The 25,477-nt window shown below is 45.3% G+C and overlaps 1 protein-coding gene across 1 annotated transcript in view; it reads left to right on the forward strand.

Moving 5' to 3' along the window:
• dnaaf9 (dynein axonemal assembly factor 9) overlaps window positions 1-25,477 on the forward strand; it is a 279,052-nt gene that overhangs the window by 74,600 nt on the left and 178,975 nt on the right. The window contains exons 14-17 of the mRNA XM_072497670.1: window positions 3,259-3,335; window positions 9,977-10,021; window positions 11,044-11,089; window positions 19,321-19,432. Of these exons, the coding sequence (XP_072353771.1) occupies window positions 3,259-3,335; window positions 9,977-10,021; window positions 11,044-11,089; window positions 19,321-19,432 (280 nt within the window). The remainder of the gene's footprint in view (window positions 1-3,258; window positions 3,336-9,976; window positions 10,022-11,043; window positions 11,090-19,320; window positions 19,433-25,477) is intronic.

Here is a 25,477-nt window from a genome sequence, read left to right on the forward strand (position 1 = left end):
GGGAGCCATCCGATGTGGGACATCTCACCTACATCGCGCCCTGGCCCCGGGCCTGCCGCTTCAGCCTCCTTTTGGCTTCTCCCCTGCTGCTCCGACCTCCGCGCGCACTGGGCCCGATGCCTCAGCCCCCGCCGCCCGACACGCGCGGGGTTCTTCGCTGGTTTTAAAATCGGCCCTGCTAGCTGCCCGTGACGGCCCCAAAGGCCGACGATGGTCAGGGGGTGATCAATAAATCGGGGAAATCCCTGAAAGCGGCGCAAATCATGGCCACCGGCGGGAGCTCTTCTTGATGCGGCTGCTCTGCTTGCGTACGCCACCGGAAGGTCTCAGTAAGGTGGCTTTTTGATAGACCAGGGGAATGGGGGCAAATCGAAAAGTGGACCCGAGACCACATTCCGATCAGCCATGATCTTATTGAATAGCGGAACAGGCTTAAAAGGCCTACTCCTGCTCCTGAATCCTTTATTCCTTTGTTTATTATATCATGGCAATCTATACATGGCCATGTTCTGAATTTGTATTCTTTGAACTTATGAACTTAGCAACTTGTGCAGTTGAAGTCAGCTTTAATGGCATTTGATATGCCCAGACAGATGGTATTACCATGAGTTCCCCTCCAGAGCCAGCTCTCGCTAATATTTTTGTTGGTTGCTACGAGAAACGTGTTTTTGATTGAATAACCCCATACCTCCTGTATTCTGATATATAGATGACATCTGCTATATTTGAATCTGCAGCTGCTTGTAAGTATTTCCTTGCACACCCTAATGCACTTCATGCTGCGCTCAAATTCACCTTTGAAATGGAAGAGTTGAAAGAGCTCCCTTGCCACAATATGATAGATGAGAAACCCACTGATGGATTTTCTGCTACTGTCTACTGTAAGCTGACATTCCCTGGTCTATCTACACAATCAACCGTGATCTTATTGAACTGCAGAGCAAGCTTGAAGAGCTGAGTGACCTACTCCTGATTTGTATGTTCTTACAGCTCCATGTGCATCAAGTGTGTCTTTAATTGCAATCTTGTAAATAGGGCCAGAACCACCTGCTTACCATGAAGGATGGATGCTGAAATAGGGTGCATCAAAGATATCTTGCATAGAAATATAGAAAATAGGAGCAGGAGATTCTTTGAGCCTACTCTGCCATTCATTATGATCATGGCTGACCATGCAACTAAATAGCCTAATCCCTCTCTCCCCCCCCATTTCCTTTGATCCTCCCTGCAGGATAACGACTGCCCTGATTAGATCATTGCTTACTGACGATCACACATGAATGGGCCAAAAACCATCACTTTATGACCTGAAAAGTGTTCAGTCTGCATTAAGTTACCCTGGAAGGGGATCTCAAATTTGAGCACCAGGTGAAACAAACTGTTTTTACACCACCACTAAGCAGTGGCAAAATGGTGTTTTCCACTAACAGGATGCTGCCATAATTTCAAAAAGACCTTCAGCCTTCTTCACAAATGAGTAATGTGTATGAATTTTGGTGTCAGTGCAGTGCCAAGAATATAGACTTAAGTCTGAGCAACTGTCATCAAACAGTACGTCCCTTGGGCTGTTTGCAATAGGCAGAGTACTGACTGTATTCAACTACTCATGCTTGCAAAACTCGGAACACAATGTCTGAAGTTAGGTCTAATTCTGCGATTGGGCAGCACTTCTGAACAATCTCAAGTGTGCCAAGAATTACACCAGTGACTAATTTTGGATTATCAGTTGAGCGCGTAATGTTAATTTATGCTTGCTAGAAGCTACATATATTCATATGCAGCGTTCTGGTTTCTGCGGGCAGAAGGAATATGTCCAGATGTTTTTTTAATAAACAAAAGCATGGGACACAATCGCTCCCTGGTGCATTCACCATGGAAACACCTTGGCCAATCAGAGCTGACTTAACAACCCCAGCAACCCTTTCTCTCTCGCAGTACAAATTGTTTCTTTGAAATTTTATGCAAGAAAAAACTTCTGATAGCATGTCTGCAGTACTTTGTGTTTATTTATAGGTCAGGAATGATGGGTGAACAGACTGATAAGTTAGAAAATTGGGAATAATGCAATATACTTTTGGATAAAATTAGTTTTGCGGTATCAGTTGGGGGTGTGAGTGCAAGGGACGAACAGAGGTGGACAGGAGAAATTTGGAAGTGGTTAACACTGTTGCCTCACAGTGCCAGGGACCCGGGTTCAATTCCGGCATTTGGTGACTGTTGTGTGGAGTTTGCACTTTCTCCCCGTGTCTGCGTGGGTTTCCTCTGGGTGCTCCGGTTTCCTCCACAGTCCAAAGATGTGAAAGTTAGGTGGATTGGCCATACTAACTTATCTTTTTGTGTCCGAAAGATTAGGTAGGGTTACGGGATAGGGTGGGGGTGTGGGCCTAGGTAGGGTGCTCTTTCCAGGGATCGATGCAGATGCGATGGGCCGACTGGTCTCCTTCTGCACTGTAGGGATTCTATGATTTGAGTATCGGGTTAACAAAAACAGCATATGGGCTGAGACAGGAATGGAAATTAGTGCTATTGTGAAGATGCATTTGGGTGGTTTTGCTGATACAGAACATATGGGGTCAGAAGCTCCGATAAGACACCATGGTTGTGAAGAGTGAGATATAGCCTCTGACAGTGATGAAAACGAGAAATGGGATTTGTGGCACCAGAAGTGCGCACCTGCTCTTCAAATCGTGAGACACCAGATGGGGCCTCAATTTAGCATCTCTTAGAAAAACAGCACCTCTGACAATGATTGATTTCCTCAGTACCACTCAAATGTCAGATGTTATGTTCTTGAGCTTTGGGTGAGGTCAAAGTCCATAATGTTATGACACTGAGGTGAGACCAGCACCACAGAAACCAGGCTTATCAATAAGCCAAAAGGTGCACATAGACCGCATCTATTTCTCAGTGTCTATTTTTCTCACTGTTGAATGGAAAGCAACTTCCAATAATTGAGTAAAATAAGGAGCAGTTCGTAAGAAGAGTGCATAGGACAGGTAAATTTCTCTACACTATGAAGGGCTAAGCTTCTGAAAACAGTAATCATTTTTAATAGAGTAACCTTTGAGTACATGTTGCACAGCTCACTGTCTTGTTCTGCAACAAATGTGGCACAGATTGCCATGCCAGGATGTGGCTCCAGCCCCACACCAGGTGATAGGTAACACAGAGTTGACCTCCATTGTGCAAACCATCATCTTGTGAGATGGAAGGCTGCTACTTTACAGTAATAAATTCATGCATTTTGTTCATTCATAGGCCAGAGAAGTTGCTGAAGAGGTTTTCATTTCAAAGTTGGATTATTACAGTCTTGTGCAGTACAAAGCTGTCCTAAGGTATGTACAAAGAACAAAGAAAAGTACAGCACAGGAACAGGCCCTTCGGCCCTCCAAGCCTGTGCCGAACATAATGCCTGAACTAAAAACAAAACCTTCTACCCTTACTTGGTCTGTATCCCTCTATTTCATCCCTATTCATGTACCCATCCAGATGCCTCTTTAATGTTGATACTGTGCCTGCCTCCACCACATCCTTTGGCAGCACGTTCAAAGCACCCGCCACTCTCTGCATGAAAAACTTACCTAGCACATCTCCCTTAAACTTTTCCCCTCTCAAACCTGTGCCCCCTTGTAATTGACGCTTCCACCCTTGGAAAAAGCCTCTGACTATCCACCCTGTCTATGCCCCTCATAATTTTGTAGACCTCTATCAGGTCTCCCCTCAGCCTCTGTCTTTGCAATGAAAACAATCCTAGTTTACTTCAGCCTCTCCTCATACCAACACCCTTGAGACCAGGCAACATCCTGGTGAGCCTTCTGCACTCACTCCAAAGCTTCCATGTCTTTCTGATAATGTGGTGACCAGAACTGCACGCGGTACTCTAAATGCGGCCTAACCAAGGTTTTTATATAGCTGCAACATGATTTCCCAACTCTTGCACTCAATGGCCGGCAGATGAAGGCAAGCATGCCTTCTTAATCACTTTGGCCACCTGGGTTGCCACCTTTAGGGAACTGTGGCCCTGCACGCCCAGATTCCTCTGCATGTTAATGTTCCTAAGGGATCTGCCATTTACAATATAATTCATACCGAGATTTGATCCTTTAAAATGCATCACCTCGCATTTTTCCGGATTAAAGGCCATCTGTCATTTCTGTGCCCAAATCTCCAATCTAGCTATATCCTATTGTATCCTCTGTCAATCCTCTGCACTACCAGCAACCCTGCCAATCTTCGTGTCATCCGCAAACTTACTAATCAGACCACCCACATTTTCCTCCAGGTCATTTATATACGTTACAAACAACACAGGTCCCAGCACTGATCACTGCTGAACAGCACTAGCTACAGATCTCTATTCAGAAAAACACCCTTCCACCGCTACTCCCTGTCTTCCATAACCAAGCCAGTTCTTTATCCATCGAGCCAGCCCATCCCGCATCCCATGTGATTTTAGTTTTTCTACCAGTCTGCCATGTGGGACCTTGTGAAATGCCTTACTAAAGTTCATATAAGCTACATCTGCAGCCCTTTTCTCATCAATTTTATTTGTCACCGCTTCAAAAAACTCAATCAAGATGGTGAGACATGACCTTCCCTGTACAAAACCGTGCTGTGACTAACTAGTCCACTTTTCTCCAAATGTGCATATATCCTGTCCCTCAGTATCTTTTCCAAAAGCTTCCCCACTACTGATGTCCGACTCACCGGCCTATAATTTGCTAGATTATCCCTGCTTCCTTTCTTTTTTTTAAAAATGTTTTTATTCTCCATTTTCACATTTTCCTTCAAAATTTACACCCCACCCACAGATCCCATCCTCCCACCACCCTAAACAACGGGCCACCTGTCAATATATGCATCCAATAAAACAAACCCTCCCACGGTGGCAACAACAACCAAAGGAGAAAAAGAAAAAAGAGTCCGGGACCGCCTATTGTCACCATTGACCTATAGAGTCCACTCCTCCCCCCCCCCCCCCCCCCCCCCCACCACCCCATTACACTCAATGCCATCCAACCTCTGAAAGAGTACCATACATGATACCCAAGAGATGTACCCCCCCCCCCCCCCCCCACCCACCCAGGTCTCCAACTCCTCCCGTCCACTGCCTCTTGTATCCAAATATATACAACATTGGCTCCTTTATCCCATACACCCGCACGCAGTGAAACAAAAAAAGAAGAAAATACAGTCAGTCATGAGGTCACATCGGCACATGGCCATTTCTCAATTTCTCAGTTCTGCCACAGTCCTTCTGCCTTCGCAAACTCCTCTGCTGCTTCCGCCGTTCCAAAATAAAAGTCCCTGAGCTTGTAAGTCACCCTCAGCTTCACTGGATATACAATGCCGCAGTGCGGCCTTCCGTGGTGCTCCAGCCTCCATTTTCCTTGGTGACCCCGCGGTGACCTTTCCACTCCCCGCCGGACCTTCAGCTATTTTCTTTACGAACAATTTTTTGCTCACCCTCGACATTCTTCTTTACTGTGCCTTTACTGTTTCTTCCTGCTTTTGCCGCCTCCGTGGACCCTGGGACCGGGCTTAAAGCCCCGAAAATGCCGTTCCCGAACGGGAGCCCTCCATTGTGCGGCCGCCCCCCGTCACCGGAAGTTCCCTGCTTTCTTTCTTACACAAGGGAATAACTTTGGCTATTCTCCAATCCTCTGGAACCTTGTCTGTGGTCAGAGGCTGTGAAGATATCTGTTAAGGCCCCAGCTACCACCTCCAATTCGATGTGTTTTCTGCAACGTCAAAAGTTTGTTTTTATTAGACTCCAAGGCCCAGGTTTTCTTTCTTTGACCGTGGGAAGATCTATCTCTTTTTTGAATACATTCAGTGACTTGGCCTCCACTGCCTTTTGTAACAGAGAATTCCACTGGTGACAGTGGAATGAAGACATTTTTCCTCATCTCAATCTGAAATGGTCTACCCCATATTCTGAGACTATGTCCCCTGGTTCTAGATTCCCTAGCCAGGGAAAAAAATCCTCCCTGCATCTAGTCTGTCTAGCCCTGTTAGAATTTCAATCAGATCTCTCATCCTTTTTTACTTGCTTTACAGACCAACTCAAACCAATCTCTCCTCATAGGACAGTTCCACCATCTCTGGTATCAGCCTAGTGAGCCCCTGCTGCTATTGGTTTATGCTTTCTTAAGCAGGGAGACAAAAACCCGCCGGTGTGGTCTCACCAAGGTCCTGTATAACTGCAGCAAGGCATCTCTACTTCTGAACTCAAATCCTCTTGCAATAAAGGCCAGCACACCATCTGCCTTCCTAATTACTTGCTGCACCTGCCTCTCCATTTTCATTGACTGTTGTCCAAGGTCAGCCAGATCCCTTTGTACATCCACACGTCCCAATATATCACTATTTAAATAATGCTCTTCCTTTCTGTTTTTCACACTAGCCATGTTGTACTGCATGTGCCATGTGTTTGCCACCTCACTCAACTTGTCCAAAATATACCACATCCACTGGTTCTCTTTGGTCTGTTCTACTGGTCACATCCTCAAAAATCACAAGTAGATTTGTTAAGCATGATTTGTCTTTCACAAACCCATACTGGCTTTGTCTAATCCCACTAATGCTTTCCAAATGTCCTGTTATCACGTCCCATTAATGCTTTCCAAATGTCCTGTTATCACGTCTTTTATAATAGACTCCAGCATCTTCAGGGTAACTGGTCTGTAATTCTCCCTTTTTTTTCTCTCCCTCCCTCTTTAAATAGTGAGATTACATTTGCCATCCTCTAATCTAGGGACTGCTCCAGAGTCTATAGAATTTTGGAAGATGACTACCAATGCATCCAATATTTCCAGGCCACTTCCTTTAATGCTCTGGGATGTGGATTATCAGGCCCTGGTGCTTTGTCAGCCGTTAACCCCATTAATTTCCCCAGTACCATTTTAACACTGATTTCCTTCAATTCCACCCTCTCACTGGACCCTTGGTTCCCTAAAATTTCTGGAAGGTTATTTGTGCCCTCTTTGTGAAGACCGAACCAAAGCATATGTTCAATTCTTCTGCCATTTCTTTTTCCCCCATTACTATTTCCATGGTTTCTGACTGAAAGGGATCTACTTTGCCTTTACTAATCTACTTCTTTTCACATATTCATAGAAACTTTTACGGTTAGTTTCTATGTTCCCTGCAATTTTACTCTCATATTCCCTCTCTTGATCAAATTTTTTGACCTCTTTTGCTGAATTCGAAACTTTTTCCAATCCTCAGGCTTGCAATTTTCAGGCAATTTTATGTCTCCTCTTTGAATTTAATATTATCCCTAATTTCTTTTGTAAGCCATGATTGAGGCACCTTACCTCTTTTATTTTTGCACAAGGCAGGAATGACTAATTATTGTAATTCATGCACATATTCTTTAAATATTAACCACTGCCTATCCACCGTCAATCCATTTAGTAAGGTTCCCCAATCGGTCATTGCCAATTCGCACTGAAACCCTCATAGTTCCCTTTATTTAGATTCAGAACCCTAGTTTTGGATTTGACTGCTTCACTCTCCATCTTAATCAATTCTATCACATTATTATAGTTGTTCTTCCCAAAGGGAATTGAGGGCATGAGGTTTAAAAATCCATCATGTACACATTTGAGGAACAATTCTTACGCTATACCATTGTTAGCTTGTTATGTCCAACCCATGTGTAAATTGAAGTCGCCCATAATTTCAGTTGTACCCTTATTGCATGCATCTCTAATTTTTTGTTTAATACCTTCCCTTGTATCTCCACTACAATTTGGGGCCGAGAGACAACCTCTAACGATGTTTTCAATATGTGTAGGATCACAACCCGAGACCTTTCCAGCCTATGAGAAGGCCACAAAAAGTAGTGCGGGGTCAGGACAATACTGCAAAAAAATTCTTATTTTTGTCATTTGCGACCCTATTCCTGCCTCCATGAGACAAAACTCTTCCCAAATATTCCATTCCAGAAAGTGTTAGATTGTGATTCTATGTTAGATTGTGATTCTATTAAGTTGATAGAATGCATCGCGGTAGCACTGTTGCTTCACAGTGCCAGGGATCCGTGTACGACTCAAGGCTTTGGACACTGTGCGAAGTCTGCACGTTTTCCCCCGTATCTGCATAGATTTCCTCCCGGTGCTCCGGTTTCCTCCCACAAGTCCCGACAGATGTGCTTGTTAGTTGAATTGGACATTCTGAATTCTCCCTCAATATACCCGAACAGGCGTTGCTGTGTGGCAACTCGGGGCTTTTTACAGTAACTTCATTGCAGTGTTTATGTAAGCCTACTTGTGACACTAATAAAGATTATTATCTCAGCCACACACCTTTAATTGCTTGGTATTCTTAAACTTATCTTTGCCTGTTATACAAAGAACAATACAGCACAGGAACAGACCCTTCGGCCCTCCAACTCTCGAGGGAGGACAATCCCAGTTTATTCCTTCTCTCCTCATAGCTAATACCCTCCATACCAGGCAACATCCTGGTAAACCTTTTCTGTCCTCTCTCCAAAGCCTCCTTGTCCTTCTGGTAGTGCGGTGACCAGAATTGGAACCAGTATCCCAAATGTGGCCTGACCAACATTCTATATAACTAACATAATTTTCGAGCTTTTATACTCTATACCCTGCCATATGAAGGCAAGCATGCCATATGCTTTCTTTATCACCATTTCCACCTGTGCTGCCACTTTTAAGGATCTGTGGACCTGCACGCCCAGATCTCTGTGTCTCTATGCTCCTGATGTTACTGCCATTTATTTTAAAGCTCCCACCAGAATTGGATCTACCAAAATGCATCACCTCTCATTTGTCCGGGTTAAATTCCATCTGCCATTTCTCTGCCCAATTTTGCAGCCTATCTATATCCTGTTGCTCCGACAATCTTCATCACTATCCGCAACTCCTGCAATCTTAGTATCATCCGCAAACTTGCTAATCAGACCCGCTATGTTTTCTCCCAAGTCATTTATATATATTACAAAGAGCAGAGGTCCCAGTACTGATCCCGGTGGAACACCACTAGTTACAGACCTCCATTCGGAAAAACACCCTTCCTCTGCTACCCTCTGTCTTCTATGGCCAAGCCAGTTCTGAATCCAGCTAGTTCACCCCTGACCCCATGTGATTGAATCTTTTGCACCAGCCTGCCATGAGGGACCTTATCAAATGCTTTGCTAAAGTCCATGTGGACAACATCCACAGCCCTTCCCTCGTCAATCATTTCTGTCACCACCTCAAAAAATTAAATTAAATTAGTGAGACATGACCTCACTCGGACAAAACCACGCTGTCTGTCACTAATAAGACCATTCACTTCCAAATGTGCATAGATCCTATCTCTGAGAATCTTTTCCAACAATTTCACTATCACTGACGTCAAGCTCACAGGCCTATAATTACCTGGATTATCCTTGCAAATCCTTCTTAGATAACGGTACAACATTGGCTATCCTCTAATCCTCTGGGATCTTACCTGTGGCCAACGAGGACACAAAGATTTCTGTCAGAGGCCCAGCGATTTCACCTCTCTCCGTAATCTGGGATAGATGCCATCTGGCCCTGGGGATTTGTCTACCGTAATGCTTTTTAACACACCTAACACTTCCTCCCTCGTAATAACGATCTGTTCTAAAGTGTTTACACATCCTCTGAGACACCACCAATGAACGTGTCCCTCTCTTTTGTGAATACCGGTGCAAAATACTCATTAAGCACCTCCCCATCTTCCTCTGGTTCTTCACATAATTTCCCGCCTTTGTCCTTGAGTGGACCAACTCTTTCTCGAGCTACCTTCTTGCACATATTATACTTATAAAATGCCTTGGGATTTTCCGTAATCCTGTCTGCCAAGGACATTTTATGACCCATTTTTGCCCTCCTAACTCTCTGCTTGAGCTGTTTTTAGTTGCCTGTACCTGTCACGTATACTTTTTACTTTGAGCAATTTAAACAAAGTATTTTTGGTAACTCTCTCATTTTGTCTTCAGATCTAATTTGTCCTTCCTTATTCAAGCTGTGAATAATCGAGGAAGGTTAGTATTATTTTTGTGCTTGGCGTCGTTTACTCAATCTCTGATGGATTTATATGTACCGTGCTAAATTATCCACAAGAATTTTGGACCTACTGTTTTGGTGTACTTGATTTGTCACTAAAGCTTATTGTAGTTGGAGGGCCAGTTTGATAATTGCCCATTCCCAGTTGAGATTTCTCCTGTTGATCTAAGAATGCAATATAACTTCAGTCTCAGGGCAGAATTTACTGGCTGTTCACGCCGGCGGGATATTCTGGTCACACCGATGGTTTTCCTGGCGACGAGGTATAGTCAATGGGAAATCCCGTTGACGACGGGACCAGAAAATCCCACTGGCGGGCTGCCTCCGAGAGTGCCAACAAACGTGTGGCGGGTTGCTTGGTAAATTCCGCCTTAAATGTGCATTCATTGCTAAATGCAGGTGTGACTGTTTCAGTTTTTGAGCTAGCGTTTGACTGTACACAATCTTCTTCAACGATACATTTTGATGGAAGTCTGGGAGCAGTTGCTATTATCTCTATTGTTGGTTGATTTGTAGTATATAAGACCAAAGGGGGATGAAAAAAGTAACATTCATTTTTAATGCAGTGCTGGTTCATTTTTCTGTTCTTGCCGTAACCTGGCCAAAAGTGCAAATGTGAAACTATATTCTTCTGTTGCAATAGTCTGGGTGATGCATGATTCATTCTTCTACCTGTGTTTCTGTTCCACACAGCTGTAAAATGGGTATGTTAAAATATTTCATACTATTCAGTTTATTCATCATGACAGTTATTCCTGTTCTTGATATGTTGGGAATGTTGGTTATGATAAAACTTGAAGCCAGTAATGTATTTTCTCACTAAAAGATAAATTGCTCAGGAACCTTTTGGAGGTTGTAAACTGCATGAATCCATTGTGAGTAACAAGGTACCATGGACTTTAATAGTGAATAAACCAGGCTTCTCCGGTGCCAGGGACCAATCTAAATGATAATTATAGTTTTGCAGCTTATAAAATATTCTTCACCTATTTCTTTCTAGGATCATCTCATTGGAAAGCCATATAAGCAAGTTCCTCATTAAAACAGTAAGTTATAAATAATGTGTAACCTTTCTCTTTCACTTCCCTGCCATTTGTCAAAAAATGTTTTTTAAAACTTAAACTGAACATGATATGCAATGGAGGTACATTAATTATGTTGTAAAGATATGGTATACTTGGTTAAGTTCTAACAGTGCAACCACTTCATAGTCACTTCAGTTTCAAATAGAAATATGCAAATTTAAAAAAAATCAAATACTGAGTGGGATAATCCTATTCCCAATGTTCCAATAGGGGGTTCTGCTTAGGAACTCAAAGGCCAGAATTTTATGCCCCCCCCCCCCCCCCCCCCCCCCCCCACCCTGAGGCTTGTGGGGGAGAGCGTAAAATTACATTGGCGGGATTCCCATTGGGATCCTGCCCACCCCAATCCAAACACAATTTCACAGTAGGAGGCGGGGGTGGGGTGGAGGGAGAGAACAGGGCTTAAGGTCCTTAAATGGCTACTTAATGGTCACTTGAGGGCCTTATCCTGCCCAGCCTCAATTCTGAGGCTGATGGGTGACAGGCCAGGGTGCTGAATAGAGAACATTAATCATCTTGAACTTGGGCAGGAGGGTGGTGGGCAAATGTTCCTGAAATGCTTTTCTGGAGGTCTTGGACTTCAAAGTGCTCACAACCAACACAGCGGATGCTAATTGATAATGAACCATGATCACCTTCAGAAAAATGAGGGCAACCCCATTGGATTTGAAACTATCTTTCAAGTCTTGGTAGCCAGGGATATTTGCTCCTCCTAGGTCACAAGTGGTTACAATGATCATTAGCAACAAAGCTTTGGAGCACTGATGTGCAGAAAAACTTTAAAAGTGGCACAATTTCCGAGGTTCCAGATCTTGCCTGACCAAACTCTTGAGGTATTTTTGTGAATTGATGGCACAAGTGAAAATTAGAAAGCCCTATTCGAAAGTATATGTAGAGTTTACATGGGATATGTGGCACAGGAACAGGCCGTTGGATCTGACCAGTCCATGCCAGTGTTAATACCTCGCGTCATCCTCCTATCTTTTCTTATCTAAATCTACCATTGGAACAATCAAATGTTTCTTTAGCTTCTTCTTGGTACCAAGAATTTTTGATGAAGTTCCATATCAGCAATTATTATACAGACTTAACCAAATATGTAACATAAATAAAAATTTGAGGTAACTAAATAATTGCCTGAAGTAGAGAAAGTATTAGATATCAGTTAAGTGAGTTTGATTTTAACAACATTGAGTTGATGTCCCTGGATTGACTTGAATTGAATCTAAAGTCTGTATGCTCATGTTAATGTTTCAGGTGAATGATCTTCCATTAGATCAGATTTCCAGCATCCACAGTATTTTGCTTTTGTGTTACTGGATATGCAAAATTTCTTGCTCATCAAATTTGGAGTTAAAGGAGGGGAGGAATGACAGGACCGTAGTGAATCAGTTGGGTTTTTATAATTTTTATGTTGATCAAACAGCTCTGATAATTTTCAGGTAGTTCCTGATTTATTCAACTTTCATAATTTAGCCTGGTGAGATTGACATCTATATCAGTGTAGAACTGTGGCCACTAGGGTATTGGTACCTATTAAAGTTTTACATTTGTGTGTATTTCCTCCGTATTTTCTCATTGCTTTGTATTGCTGTTCATCTAGCATCCATTTGGCTACCCTAGTAACTTGTTGATGTCGATCTATGTTTGTTTATTCACAATTTTATTCAGAGTTAGCTTTGTTTTGTATTTTTATATTTAAAAACAAAATGTTGGAAATAAATCAGCAGATCAGCAGCATCTGTGAGGAGAGAAATTATTAATTTTCAGTTTTGATGAAGGATCACCTGAAACTATAAAAAAAATATATTTTTATTCTCCTTTTTCACATTTTCTCCCACATTTACACCCATCAACAATAAACAATAATCAGCGAGATATGTCAATCCCCATAATAACAACGATCCCATCCGCCCACCAACCCCCAAACATCAGCCTGCATGTTTACATAAACTAATGACAAGAAGGAATCGGGGATTACCCGTAGTTACCCTTAATCTACACGGCCCCCACCCCCCCAACTAATGTTCGATGTTATCCAGTTCTTGAAAGTGCATAATAAATAATGCCCATGACTTGTAGAACCCCTCCGAGCTTCCCCTCAGTTCGAACTTAACCTTCTCAAGGGTCAAGTATTCCAACAGGTCCCGCCGCCACGCCAGGGCACTGGGTGGAGAGGCTGCTCTCCATCCCAGCAGGATCCGCCTTCGGGCGATCAACGAGGCGAAGGCCATGATATCTGCCTCCGCTCCCGTTTCCAACCCTGGCTGGTCCGACACCCCGAATATGGCCTCCTGGGGACCCGGGTCCAGTTTCACACGCACCATCTTGTAAATTACCCTAAACACCTCCTTCCAGTACTCCCCTAGCTTTGGACAGGACCAAAACATATGAACGTGACCCCCCCCCTCCCCCGGCAACGCTCACACACATCCTCTACTCCTTCAAAAAATCGGCTCACCCTTGCCCTCGTGAGGTGCGCTCTATATACCACCTTCAGCTGTATCAGCCCCAACCTCGCACATGAGGTGGAGGCATTCACTCTCCGGAGCACCTCACACCAGACCCCCTCCTCTATAACCTCTCCCAGCTCTTCCTCCCACTTTGCTTTGATCCCTTCCAGTGGTGCCTTATCCTCTTCCAGAATAGCTCCGTCCACCGCTGACACTGCCCCCTTCTCCAGCCCCCTTGTCGTCAACACCTCCTCCAGCAATGTGGAGGCCGGTTCCTCTGGGAAGCACTATCTCCTTTCTGGCAAAATCTCGAACCTGCATGTATCTAAACATTTCTCCCTGCTCCAGCCCATACTTTGCTTCCAGCTCCTTCAATCCTGCAAACCGCCCCCGAAGAAACAAATCTTTTAGCGTCTTAATCCCCTTCTCTTCCCATTTCCGAAAACTTCCATCCCACCTCCCTGGCACAAATCTGTGGTTCCCCCGAATCGCCATTTCCCTTGACCCTAAACCCAACCCGAAGTGTTGGCGAAACTGCCTCCAGATTTTCAATGAAGCTATTATTACCGGACTCCCTGAATATTTCTCCGGAGCTTTATTTCCCCGGAGCTATCGGGAGCGGCGCTGTTGCTAGTGCCTTCAGCCCCGACCCCCTGCACAAACTCTCCTCCATTCTGACCCACTGAGAATCCACCCCTCTGACCCAGCTCCGCACTTTCTCCACGTTCGCCGCCCAGTAGTAGTACAACAGGTTCGGGAGACCCAAACCCCCTGCCTGCCTTCCCCTCTGTAGCAGCACCTTTCTCACTCTGGCCACCGTCCCTCACCATATGAATGAGGTGATCCTTCCCTCAATCTCCCTGAAAAAGGCCTTTGGCAGGAAAATCGGTAGGCATTGAAAAATAAACCGGAATCGCAGCAACACATTCATTTTAACCGTCTGTACCCGACCCGCCAGTGACAGAGAGGAAGGCCATCCCACCTTGCCAGATCAGCTTTCACTCTCCCCACCAAACTAGTGATGTTGTATCTGCGAAGCCTCCCCCACTCCCGGGCAACCTGCACCCCCAGATACCTAAAATGAGTCCCTGCTCTACGGAATGGCAGCCCCCCCACCCCTGCCCCCACCCCCAGCCGAGACATCACAAAGTACTCACTCTTGTCCAGGTTCAACTTGTACCCCGAGAAAGACCTAAATACCTGCAGGAGCTCCAATATTCCTCCTATTGACGCACTCGGCTCCGACACCATACAGCAGCAAGTCGTCGCCATATAAGGACACCCTATGCTCGACCCCCCCCCCCCCTGCACTATTCCTTTCCATGCTCCCGAACTTCTCAATGCGATGGCCAACGACTCAATCGCAAGTGCAAACAGCAGGGAGGACATAGGACATCCCTGTCTCGTCCCACGGTGGAGAGAAAAGTATCTCAAACTGATATTATTTGTGCGGACACTCTCCTTCGGTTCCTTATATAATAGCTTTACCCAGTTCACAAACTTTGGTCCAATCCCAAACCGCTCCAGCACTGCCATCAGGTACCCCCATTCTACCCGATCAAACGCCTTCTCGGCGTCCAATGCCACAACTACCTCTGTTTCCTTTCTTTCTGCCGGTGCCATAACAACGTTCAAAACCCTCCTAATGTTCGAAAACAGCTGCCTCCCTTTCACAAACCCCGTCTGATCCTCCCCTATCACCTTCGGAAGGCACTCCTCCAGCCGACCCGCCAGTACCTTCGCCAACACTTTTACGTCCACATTAAGAAGTGATATGGGCCGATACGACCCACACTCCGTCGGATCCTTATATTTTTTTAGTAACAGGGAAATCGATGCCTGCCCCAAGGTTTGCGGCAACACCCCCTTCCCTATCGCCTCCTCAAACATCCCCACCATCAGGGGTGCCAACCTATCCTTACATTTTTTATAATATTCCACCGGAAACCCATCTGGCCCTGCCACCTTCCCCGACTGCATCCTCCCAATCACATCCTTTATCTCCTGCTCCACTATTGCTCCTTCTAATGTAGCCCTGTCCCCCTCCCCTAGCCTCGGGTACTCCAACCCATCTAGAAACTCCTGCATCTCACGGTATCCCCCGAGTGGCTCTGACTTGTACAACCTCTCATAAAACTCCTCAAAAACCTTGTTAATCAGCACTGGGGCAACCACCAACGTCCCTGCCCTATCCTTCACCTGAAGAATTTCCCTTGCCGCTGCCTCCCTCCGGAGCTGACCTGCTAACATACCTTATCTCCATGTTCATAAACTGCACCCCTTGCTCGTCTCAGTTGGCGCACCGCCTTCCTGGTGGACAGTCGGTCGAAGCTCGCCTGTAGTTCCTTCCTCTTTTCCAGCTTCGCCGGGTCCCCATCCTCTGCATACCTCCTGTCTACCTCCAACATCTCATCTATTACCCTCTGCCGCTCCAACCTCTCCTCTTTATCCACCCTGGCCTTAAACAAAATTACCTCACCTCTAACCACCGCCTTTAGAGCCTTCCAGACGACTGCCTTCGACACCTCATCCGTACAATTGAAACCTACATATTCCTTAATTACCTTTTCAATTTTCTGACACAACACTTGGTTCCCCAAAAGCCCCACATCCAGTTTCCACCCCGGTCTCTGCACTGCCCCCTTCTCCAGCACCATATCCACCTAATGTGGAGCGTGATCTGACACTGCAATTATAGAGTATTCCGACCCCTTGACTCCAGCCAGCAAAGCCTTCCCCACCACAAAAAAGTCGAACCGCGAGTATACCTTATGGACCGCTGAGAAAAATGAATACTCCCGTTCCCTTGGGTGCAGGAACCTCCAAGGGTCCACCCCTCCCATTTCCACCATTAGCCCAACCAGCGCCTTCACCCCCCCTGATGGGACCAGCGAGCGCGGCCGTGATCTGTCCAACCTTGGCTCCTGCACCAAGTTCCAGTCCCCCCCCCACAATCAGCTCATGCGTGTCCAAGTCGGGAATAGCCCCAAACACGCGAATCCCACATCGTCCCAATTGGGCCCATATACACTTACCAGTGCCACTAATCTCCGCTCCAGTGCCCCTGTCACAATCGCATATCTACCCCCCCTGATCTGCCACCACCTTCTCCATCTGGAAGTGTACCCTTTTGCTGACCAGCACCGCTACCCCTCGTGCCTTTCCATCAAATCCGGAGTGAAACACCATCCCTTTTTAAGTCTCACCTGGTCCTTCACCCTCAAGTGAGTCTCCTGCATCATTGCTACATCGGCGTTCAAACTTTTAAGATGTGCAAGCACCCTTGACCTTTTGACCGGACCTCCTAGCTCTCTCTCGTTCCACGTGATTATCCTTACTGGGTGTCTCTCAACCCCCCCACCCCACCTTTCTTATCCACCATCACCATACCCCCGGGCCCTGCCCCATAAGCCTGACCCGCCCCTGTCCATTGTTAACATCGAAAGCCCCCCCCCCCCCCAAAGAACCCCCCCTACAAAAACATCCCCCAACATCCATCCCTCCACCCCCTCTTGCTAGCCTCGTAGGCCCATTGAAGCCTGCTATCTAGGCTCCAACGTCCGCAGTCCTCCTCTCCCCTCACCCCCGTTCACTAACTGACTTTAGTTAGCTAGCGCGGGTGGCTCCCCCCACCAAGACCTCTCGCCCGCTTCCGCCCAGTCCCAGAGAAAGAAACACCAAAACAAACCCAACAATCCAACCCCTACAATTCGCTAACAAAACACTTAACTCTGTAACAATGCAAAGAGAAATACATTTCAATACAAATCAGTAAAAAGAAAGTTGTAACATTTGTACATTTTCCAGCCGCTCAAACACAGTCCACAGTCTCTCTTCCAGTTCCGCTCTTCACGTCTGTCCCAAGCCTTTTGCCCTCACGACCGCCTCAGCTGCCTCCGCTGTCTCAAAATAAAGGTCTTTGGCGTTATATGTTACTCTCAACTTCGCCGGGTACACCACGCCAAATCGCACCCCCTTCTTGTACAAAGCTGCCTTTACTCGCCCAAACGCTGCTCGTCTTTTTGCCAACTCCACCGTCCCAGTCCTGGTAGATCCGAACCGCAGTACCATCCCACAGCACCTCACGCTCCTGCTTCGCCCAGCTTAATACTTTCTCCTTCATGCAAAACTTATGGAAGCAGATAATTACTGCCCTTGGCGGCTCGTTCACTTTGGGCTTCGGCCTTGAATACCTAGCTCGTACAGGGTGGGGCTCTCGCCCTCCCCCATCAGCTCCGCCAACTTCTTGGCGAATTATTGCGTGGGCCTTGGGCCCTCTGTCCCTTCGGGCAAGCCCACAATTCTCAAATTGTGCCGCCTTGAGTGGTTTTCCAAGTCTTCCAGCTTTGCTCGGAGTCCTCTGTTAACCTCCACCACCCTCCGCAGCTCGTCCCCCATCGAGGTGAACTCGTCGCTGTGTCGTGTCACGGCCTCCTCCACCTCCTTCATCTTCTCGCCCTGCTCTCTCACCTCGGCCGATACCTTTGCCACCTCCACCCTCATCGGGCCGATTGCCTCCTCCAACAATGACCTCAACACGACCGCCATCTCTTTCCTCAGGACCGCCATGTGCCTCACCAAACGTTGTTCCAGCTCCAGCACCATCACCTCGGTCATCTTCTCCACCGTAAGTCGTGCGGCCCCGCCTTGCAGCATGGTTTCTGCCATCCTGTCAACACTTTTGCTCGTCTTCTCCTTCGGCGGCGAACCCGCGTTTCCTCCTTTCTTCGACGCTGCTTTTCGCACCCTTTAGCAGCTTATTGTTTTTTATCTTCTTTCCTGTCTCCTCTCTCCCCCTTCACCGGCCTCCTTGGAGCTCCGCCCCCGCTGCTCTGACCTGCCGGGCCCGGCGCCTCAGCCCCCGCCACCCGACACCCGCGCGGGGGTTCTTCACTGGTTTTTTAACCGGCCCCGCTGGCTGCTCGTGGCGCCCCCAAAGGCCGACGATAGTCGGGGGCGCGTGAAGACGCGGGGATTTCCCCGAAATCGCCGCAAATCGCGGCCACCGGCGGGAGCTCTTTTTTTTGCGGCCGCCCTGCTCGCCCACGCCACCGGAAGTCCCACCTGATAATGTTAACTTGGTTTCTCTCCATAGATGCTATCCAACCTGCTAAATTTAGTACTTCTAGCAATTTCAGTTTTGATTTCAGATTTGCAGTATCTACATATTTGGCTTTTGTGTTAGCCCCCATTTTTGTGTTTGCTATCTTAGTAATATTATGCTAGTTGTAATTTTAAACCAACTGTGTAGAAGGATTGGGAGAAATTATTTCAGTTGAATTCCATGAGCAAACTGGAATTATTTCACTGAAGAACTACTGTAATCTACAGGGCTATAGATCAAAAGCTGGAAAATTGGATTAGGATATACAGATCGTTTGACTGGCTCAGGTGCAATGGGCTGAATTATCTCCTCCTGTGCTGTAAATTTTCTGTGCTTCTAATTTTGCTTAACTTGTATCCTCTTCCCCATTCCCCCACTTGCAATTAATCCTTGGGGTCCCCTTCTTTACCTCACTTTTCAAGTCCTTCACATGTTAGCGTGGATGATGGGAGTCGCAGATTAATTACCAATTTAGGGATACCATTAATGCTCGGTCCCTGTCGTTACCTCATGGATCACGAATTGTAATTGACTGTCAAGCTCTGCTGATTTTTTTTTGTGTTGTAATTTTTATTTTTGTAGTCCTGGTTTGAGTTTGGGTAACTGAGTGGTTTTCATTTCTAATTCTATTTCAGGCATCCATGACTGTGTATGACATTCCAGATTTAACAGGAGGAAAAGGGACTCTGGGATCCATAGTGTTTTCTGAATCATTCCTCGAATCAAAGCTGTTTCTCAAAGAAAACAGTAAGTGGAATAATTTGAGATGAGTTCATTACTCAGCCTATTTAATTAAAGAAGTAGTGTTTGTTTCATATCTTCTTTCTTTTACCCCCCCCGGGCTGGATCTCGAGTGTGTAGAAATCTTTCTGACTAAGAAATCGTGAAAGGATTTGGTGTAAAATCCTGCCCTGGATTCTCTAGTAAAAGTGACTTGGAAGCTCTGTTCACAAGTATTTTGGAAAATATGGACGAATTCTGAATGCAAACCGCTAGTGGAAAGCGTGTCCATGAGCGAAGATTTTAAAACATATATTGGCAGTAGCGTTTGGAATCTCTCACAGAACAATCATCTAGGAGGATTTTGAGGAGACATTCACTTGGGGTTTCAGAAAGGAGTGTGTATTTTACTGCAGTCAACTTGTATGCATCAAAGGGACTTTTTGTACTATTGAGGCCATTGTAGCTTTAAATGTAGTTTGTCATCTGTGTTAGTCTTAAAATCTGGGTGTATTAGTTACACCAAGGGAGTTAAGTAAAGGAGTATTATAATCCATCTTTCCATGTGTAATTTTTTTTTTTGCTTGCTTAAACTAATTAGCGGTCCTGTGACTCTGCTCCTCCACGTTTGATTTTTTTGTCAAGTAAAAATTAGTCTTTTAAGCCAGCGTTCCATTGTGGGATCGTCCCGTTGAGTCACAACATCAACTGGGATCGTAACGGGACCCCCAGAGATCTTCTGGGGCCACAGATTTTCATTATATTTATAAATCATTTGGACAAAGGAATTGTGTGCCTTATAGCCAAGTGTGCTGACACCTCCAAGCTAGGTGGCATAGTAAATAGTTTGGTGAGAACAGAAAGTTACTAAGGGGTGTATATTGAATGAGTGAGCAAACTGTAACAAATAGATTTCAATTTGGGGAAGTGTGGGGTCAGCCAATTTGGAATCAAGGAAAGATAGATTGGATTATTTGCTGATGGCAGGCTGTTAACATATTGTGGTAGAGCAGTAGGATGTAATGTCGAAGTGGGAAATAGAACCATAGAAAAGTTATGGTGCAGAAAGAGGCCATTCAGCTCACTTTGTCTGCACTGGCCAAAAAATAGAAAAAACAAACTATCCACTAATTTTAATCCCACTTTCCAGCACTTGCAGGTAACAACACTTTGGATGCAGATCCAGGAACCTTTTTAAATGAGTTGAGCATTTTAGCCTCAACCACCAATTTAGGCAATGAATTCCAGACACCCATCATTCTTTCGTTTTTCCGCATGTCCCCTCTAATCCTTCTACCAATCACCTTCAATCTATGCCCCTGGTAATTGACCCCTCAACTAGGGGAAACCAGTCTTTCCTGCCTATCCTATCTAGATCCCTGATAATTTTGTACACTTCAATTAGGTCACCCCTTGGCTTTCCTTTGTTCGAAGGAAAAGAACCCTAGCCTATGCAATCTCTTCTCATAGCTGCAATTTTCAAGGCCTGGCAACATTAATCTTTTCTGCACTCCCTCCAGAGTAATTATGTCCTTCCTGTAATGTGACCAGAACTGTGTACACTATTCCTACTGTGGCCCAACCAATGTTTTATACAATTCCAACATTACATCCTGCTTTTATATTCGGGAGCTTGCCCAGTAAAGGGAAGCATTCTATATGTTTTCTTTACCACCTTATTTACGTTTCCTGCCAGTTTCAATGACTTGTGGACATGCATTCTAAGGGGTCTCACTTCTTCAACCCCTTTTAATATCTTCCCGTTTATTGAGTATTCCTTGCTTTGTTTGCCCTCCCAAATACATTGCCCCTCACTTTTCTGGATTGAATTCCATTTGTCACTTCTCTGTCCAGCCAACCAAACAATTGATATAATTCTGGAGTCGACGGTTACAGTTTCACTATCAACTACACGGCCAACTTTTGTGTCATCTGCAAATTTCCCAATCGTAGACATTTAATGTCCAAATCATGAATAAATACAACCAACAGCAAGCACCCAACACTGAGCCCTGTGGAATACCACTTCTCCATTTTCAAAAACATTGATGGAGCATACCTTTGTTTCCTGTCACTGAGCCACTTTCGGATCCACCGTCCCCTGTATCCCATGAGATCTCCTTTTTCTGACCAGTCTACCAATGTGAGCCCTTGTCAAATGCTTTAATGAAATCCATGTTGGCAATATTCACTGCAATACCATCATCAGTCCTTGTTACATCCTCAAAAATACACGATCCTCTCCTAATAATACCATGCTGACTATCCCTGATCAGTCCATGTCTTTCCCAATAGCAGCTTATCCTGTCTCTGAATTGTTTTCAATACTTTTCCCACCACTGAAGTCAAATTGACTAGTCGATAATTTTCTGGACTAACTTGCACCCTTTTAAAATAATGGTATAACATTGGCAATCCTTCAATCCTCTGGGAACTCTGCTGTATCTAGAGACGATTAGAAATCTGTCCTCGCAGCGCCCACAATTTCCTCCCTGGCTTCCTTCAGCCTGGTATACAATCCATCTGACCATGGTAATTTATTCAGCTTCAAAGAAGCCAGTCCCTCCAGTACTCCCCCTATCACTGTTAATGTACCCAATTCTTTTTTTCCAATTAAGGGGCAATTTAACGTGGCCAATTCACCTACCCTGCACATCTTTGGATTGTGGGTGTGAGACCCATGCAGACATGGGGAGAATGTGCAAACTCCACATGGAACAGTGACCTGGGGCCGGGATCGAACCCGGGTCCTCGGTGGCGTAAGGCTGCAGTGCTAACCACTGCGCCACCTTCTCTCACTGTGTTTATTGTATCGAGCATTTCACACTCCGTTTTTTAATAAATTTAGAGTAGCCAATTATTTTTATTTTTCCAATTAAGGGGCAATTTAGCATGACCAATCCACCTAACCAGCACATCTTTGGGATGTGGGGGTGAAACCCACGCAGACATGGGGGAATGTGCAAACTCCAAATGGACAGTGACCCAGGGCAGGGATTCGATCCCCGGTCCACAGCACCGCAGTCCCAATGCTAACCACTGTGCCGTCTGCTGCCCTTTCACACTCCTTTTTAACTGGAATGTCTGCAGCATGCCTATCTTTAGTGAAGACAGAGACGATGTACTCATTGAAAAACCTGCCCACATTTTCTGCATCAACTTACAAGTTACCACGTACGTCTCCCCTTGGTTATTCTCTTGCTCTTTATGTACTGGCAAAACATCTTAGGATTTTCTTTGATTTTACCTGTTATTATTTTTTCATATCCTCTCTTTGCTTTCCTAATTTTCATTTTATTTCATTTCTATTTTCTCTACTCCGCCAGACTTTTAACAGTATTTAGGCGATTAAGGTTTTGTGATGTCATGAGGTTTCTTTTTCTGCTTTATCTTGACCTATATGCTTCTTAACCAGGGGGCTCTAGATTTGGCAGTGCCACCTTTTTTCTTTGTGGGACATGTCTATACTGTGCCCACAGAATCTCACCTTTGAAAAGCTCCCACTGATGTGACACAGTTTTTCGTTCTAATAGCTGTATCCAGTCCATTCTCGCCAGCTTGCCTCTCAGGTTTGTAAAATTTGTCTTCCCCCAAATTAGAACTTTTATTCCTGTTGTATCTTTGCCCTTTTCCATAATATAGTTAGATTTTGCACCCCAGCTTCATTTCATATAATTCCGACTAAATTTCATATTGTGCACCTCTTGTTTGGCTTGTCACGTGCTGGCTAAAAACATTCTTTTGAATGCAGTTCAAGAATTTTGGGCACCCTCCAAGCCCTTTACATGCATTTGATAGTAGGGTAATTGAGGTCCCAAACGATTTTGCCCTATCGTATTTGGACTCCGAAAACTGTCTACATATTTGTTCTTCTAACTCCCTGTCACTATTTGGTCGTCCGTAGCACACTGCTGGAGTGTGGCTGCTCCCTTTTCTATATGACTTTACAAAGCCATATGACTTTATTTGATGCTTCATTTTTGTATATCATCCCTCCTCACAGCTGTAATTGAATCCTTAACTAGTTATGCTACACCCCCACCTTTTTTATTCTCCTCCCTCTCCTGCCTGAAAATTCTATTTCACTGGCTGCTATTTTTGCCCCTCCTTAAGCCAGTTTTCACTATAGTGATGATATTGAGCTGCCATGTGTCTATCTGTACCCTCCGCTCAGCTGCTTTATCTACTATGCTTCTTGCATTTCCATAAGTCCTTTTAACACTGCCAATTTCCTGTGTTGTACTCTTTTCAACCTGTGCTGCCCTGTCTTTGAGTCTCTCACTAATTCTCCATCTCCCATTCTCAGCTCTGATTTTTGCCATCTTCCGCCAGTCTAGTTTAAACCCTCCCAACAGCACTAGTAAATCTTCCCACAAGGGTATTCGCCCTGTGCTGTTCAGTTGCAGACGGTCCAGCTTGTACAAGTCCGACCTTCACCAGAACCAGTCCCGATGCCTCAGAAATCTGATGCCCTCCCTCCTGCATAAGCTTTCCAGCCAAATGTTTTAATTGCTCAATTTTCCTGTTCCTATGCTTGCTTGCATGTTGGACTGGGAGTAATCCCAAGATTACTACTTCAGAGGTCCTGTTTTTCAATCTCCTTCCTAGCTCCCTAAAGTCTGCTTTCAGGTCCTCATTCTATTTTCTTACCTAAGTCACTGGTACCAACCTGGATCACAAGCTTTGGCTGATCACCCCCAGAAGAATGTTCTGCAGCTGCTCTGTGACATCCTTGACCCTGGCACCAGGGAGGCAGCATACCATCCTGGAGTCATGTCTATGGCCACAGAAACGTTTGCCTGTTCCCCTAATTAATGAATCCAGTTGCCTGTGGTGCCATGAATGTGGCTCTGTCTGCATTTCTCTGGGAAACCATTCTCAGAAAACGGAAAACCGATTGGTGAGCAGGACCCTAGGGACCTTGTGCATTACGTGCCTAATGTTCTTGGACTGCCTTGTGGACACCATTCCTTTGCTGCCTTCAGGCTATCATGCAATGGTGCAGGGGTATTTTCACTAGACTAATAATCCAGAGACATAAGGTAATGGTCTGGATTTGAATTCCACCCCGGCAATAAAAAACGTCTAATTATGACCATTAAGCGTTTGTTGTACAATTCTGTCTTGTTTGCTGTCTTTTAGGGAAGGAAATCTGCCATCCTTGCCTGGCCTTTGTGATGTCAGATCCACAGCATTGCAGTTGACTCCTAAGCGCTTAATGCAAGCCACTCAGTGCATGACATTTGGGGATGGACAGTAAATGCTGACCCAGCCAGCAATGCCCAGTTACTAAAGCAGTCGTGTGTCATCATCCTCTGTCTCCTGCAAATGAGCCAATTTTGAATCCACCGTATCACGTTACTCTGTATCCCATGTGCATTTGCCTTCTTTACAAGTCTCCCATGTGGGACATTCTCAAAGGTTTTGCTGAAATCCACATAAATTTCTAATGCTTGGGAAATCAGAAGCACAATGGGACTTGGGAGTCCTTGTTCATAATTCTCTTAAGGTTAACATGGAGGTTCAGTCGGCAGGTGGGAAGGCAAATGCAATGTTGGCATTCATGTCGAGAGGGCTCGAATACAAGACCAGGGTTGAACGTCTGAGACTATATAAGGCTCTCGTCAGACCCCATCTGGAGTACTGTGAGCAGTTTTGGGCCCCGTTCTAAGGAAGGATGCGCTGGCCTTGGAAAAGGTCTAGAGAAGGTTCACGAGAATGATCCCTGGAATGAACAGCTTGTCGTATGAGGAACGGTTGAGGACTCTGGGTCTGTACTCGTTGGGAGTTTAGAAGGATTGGAGGGGATCTTATTGAAACTTGCAGGATACATCGTGGCATGTAGTGGACGTGGAGAAGATGCTTCCACTTGTAGGAAAAACTAGAACCAGAGGACACCGTGACACCATCGAAGACTAAAGGGACGATCAGTTAAAACCGAGATGAGGAGGAATTTCTTCAGCCAGAGAATCTGTGGAACTCTTTGCCGCAGAAGGCTGTGGAGACCAAATCACTTCAGTGTCTTTAAGACCGAAATAGATAGGTTCTTGATTAATAAGGGGATCCGTTGTT

The sequence above is a fragment of the Scyliorhinus torazame genome, chromosome 3 (assembly GCF_047496885.1).
Source record: "Scyliorhinus torazame isolate Kashiwa2021f chromosome 3, sScyTor2.1, whole genome shotgun sequence".
NCBI lineage: Eukaryota > Metazoa > Chordata > Chondrichthyes > Carcharhiniformes > Scyliorhinidae > Scyliorhinus > Scyliorhinus torazame.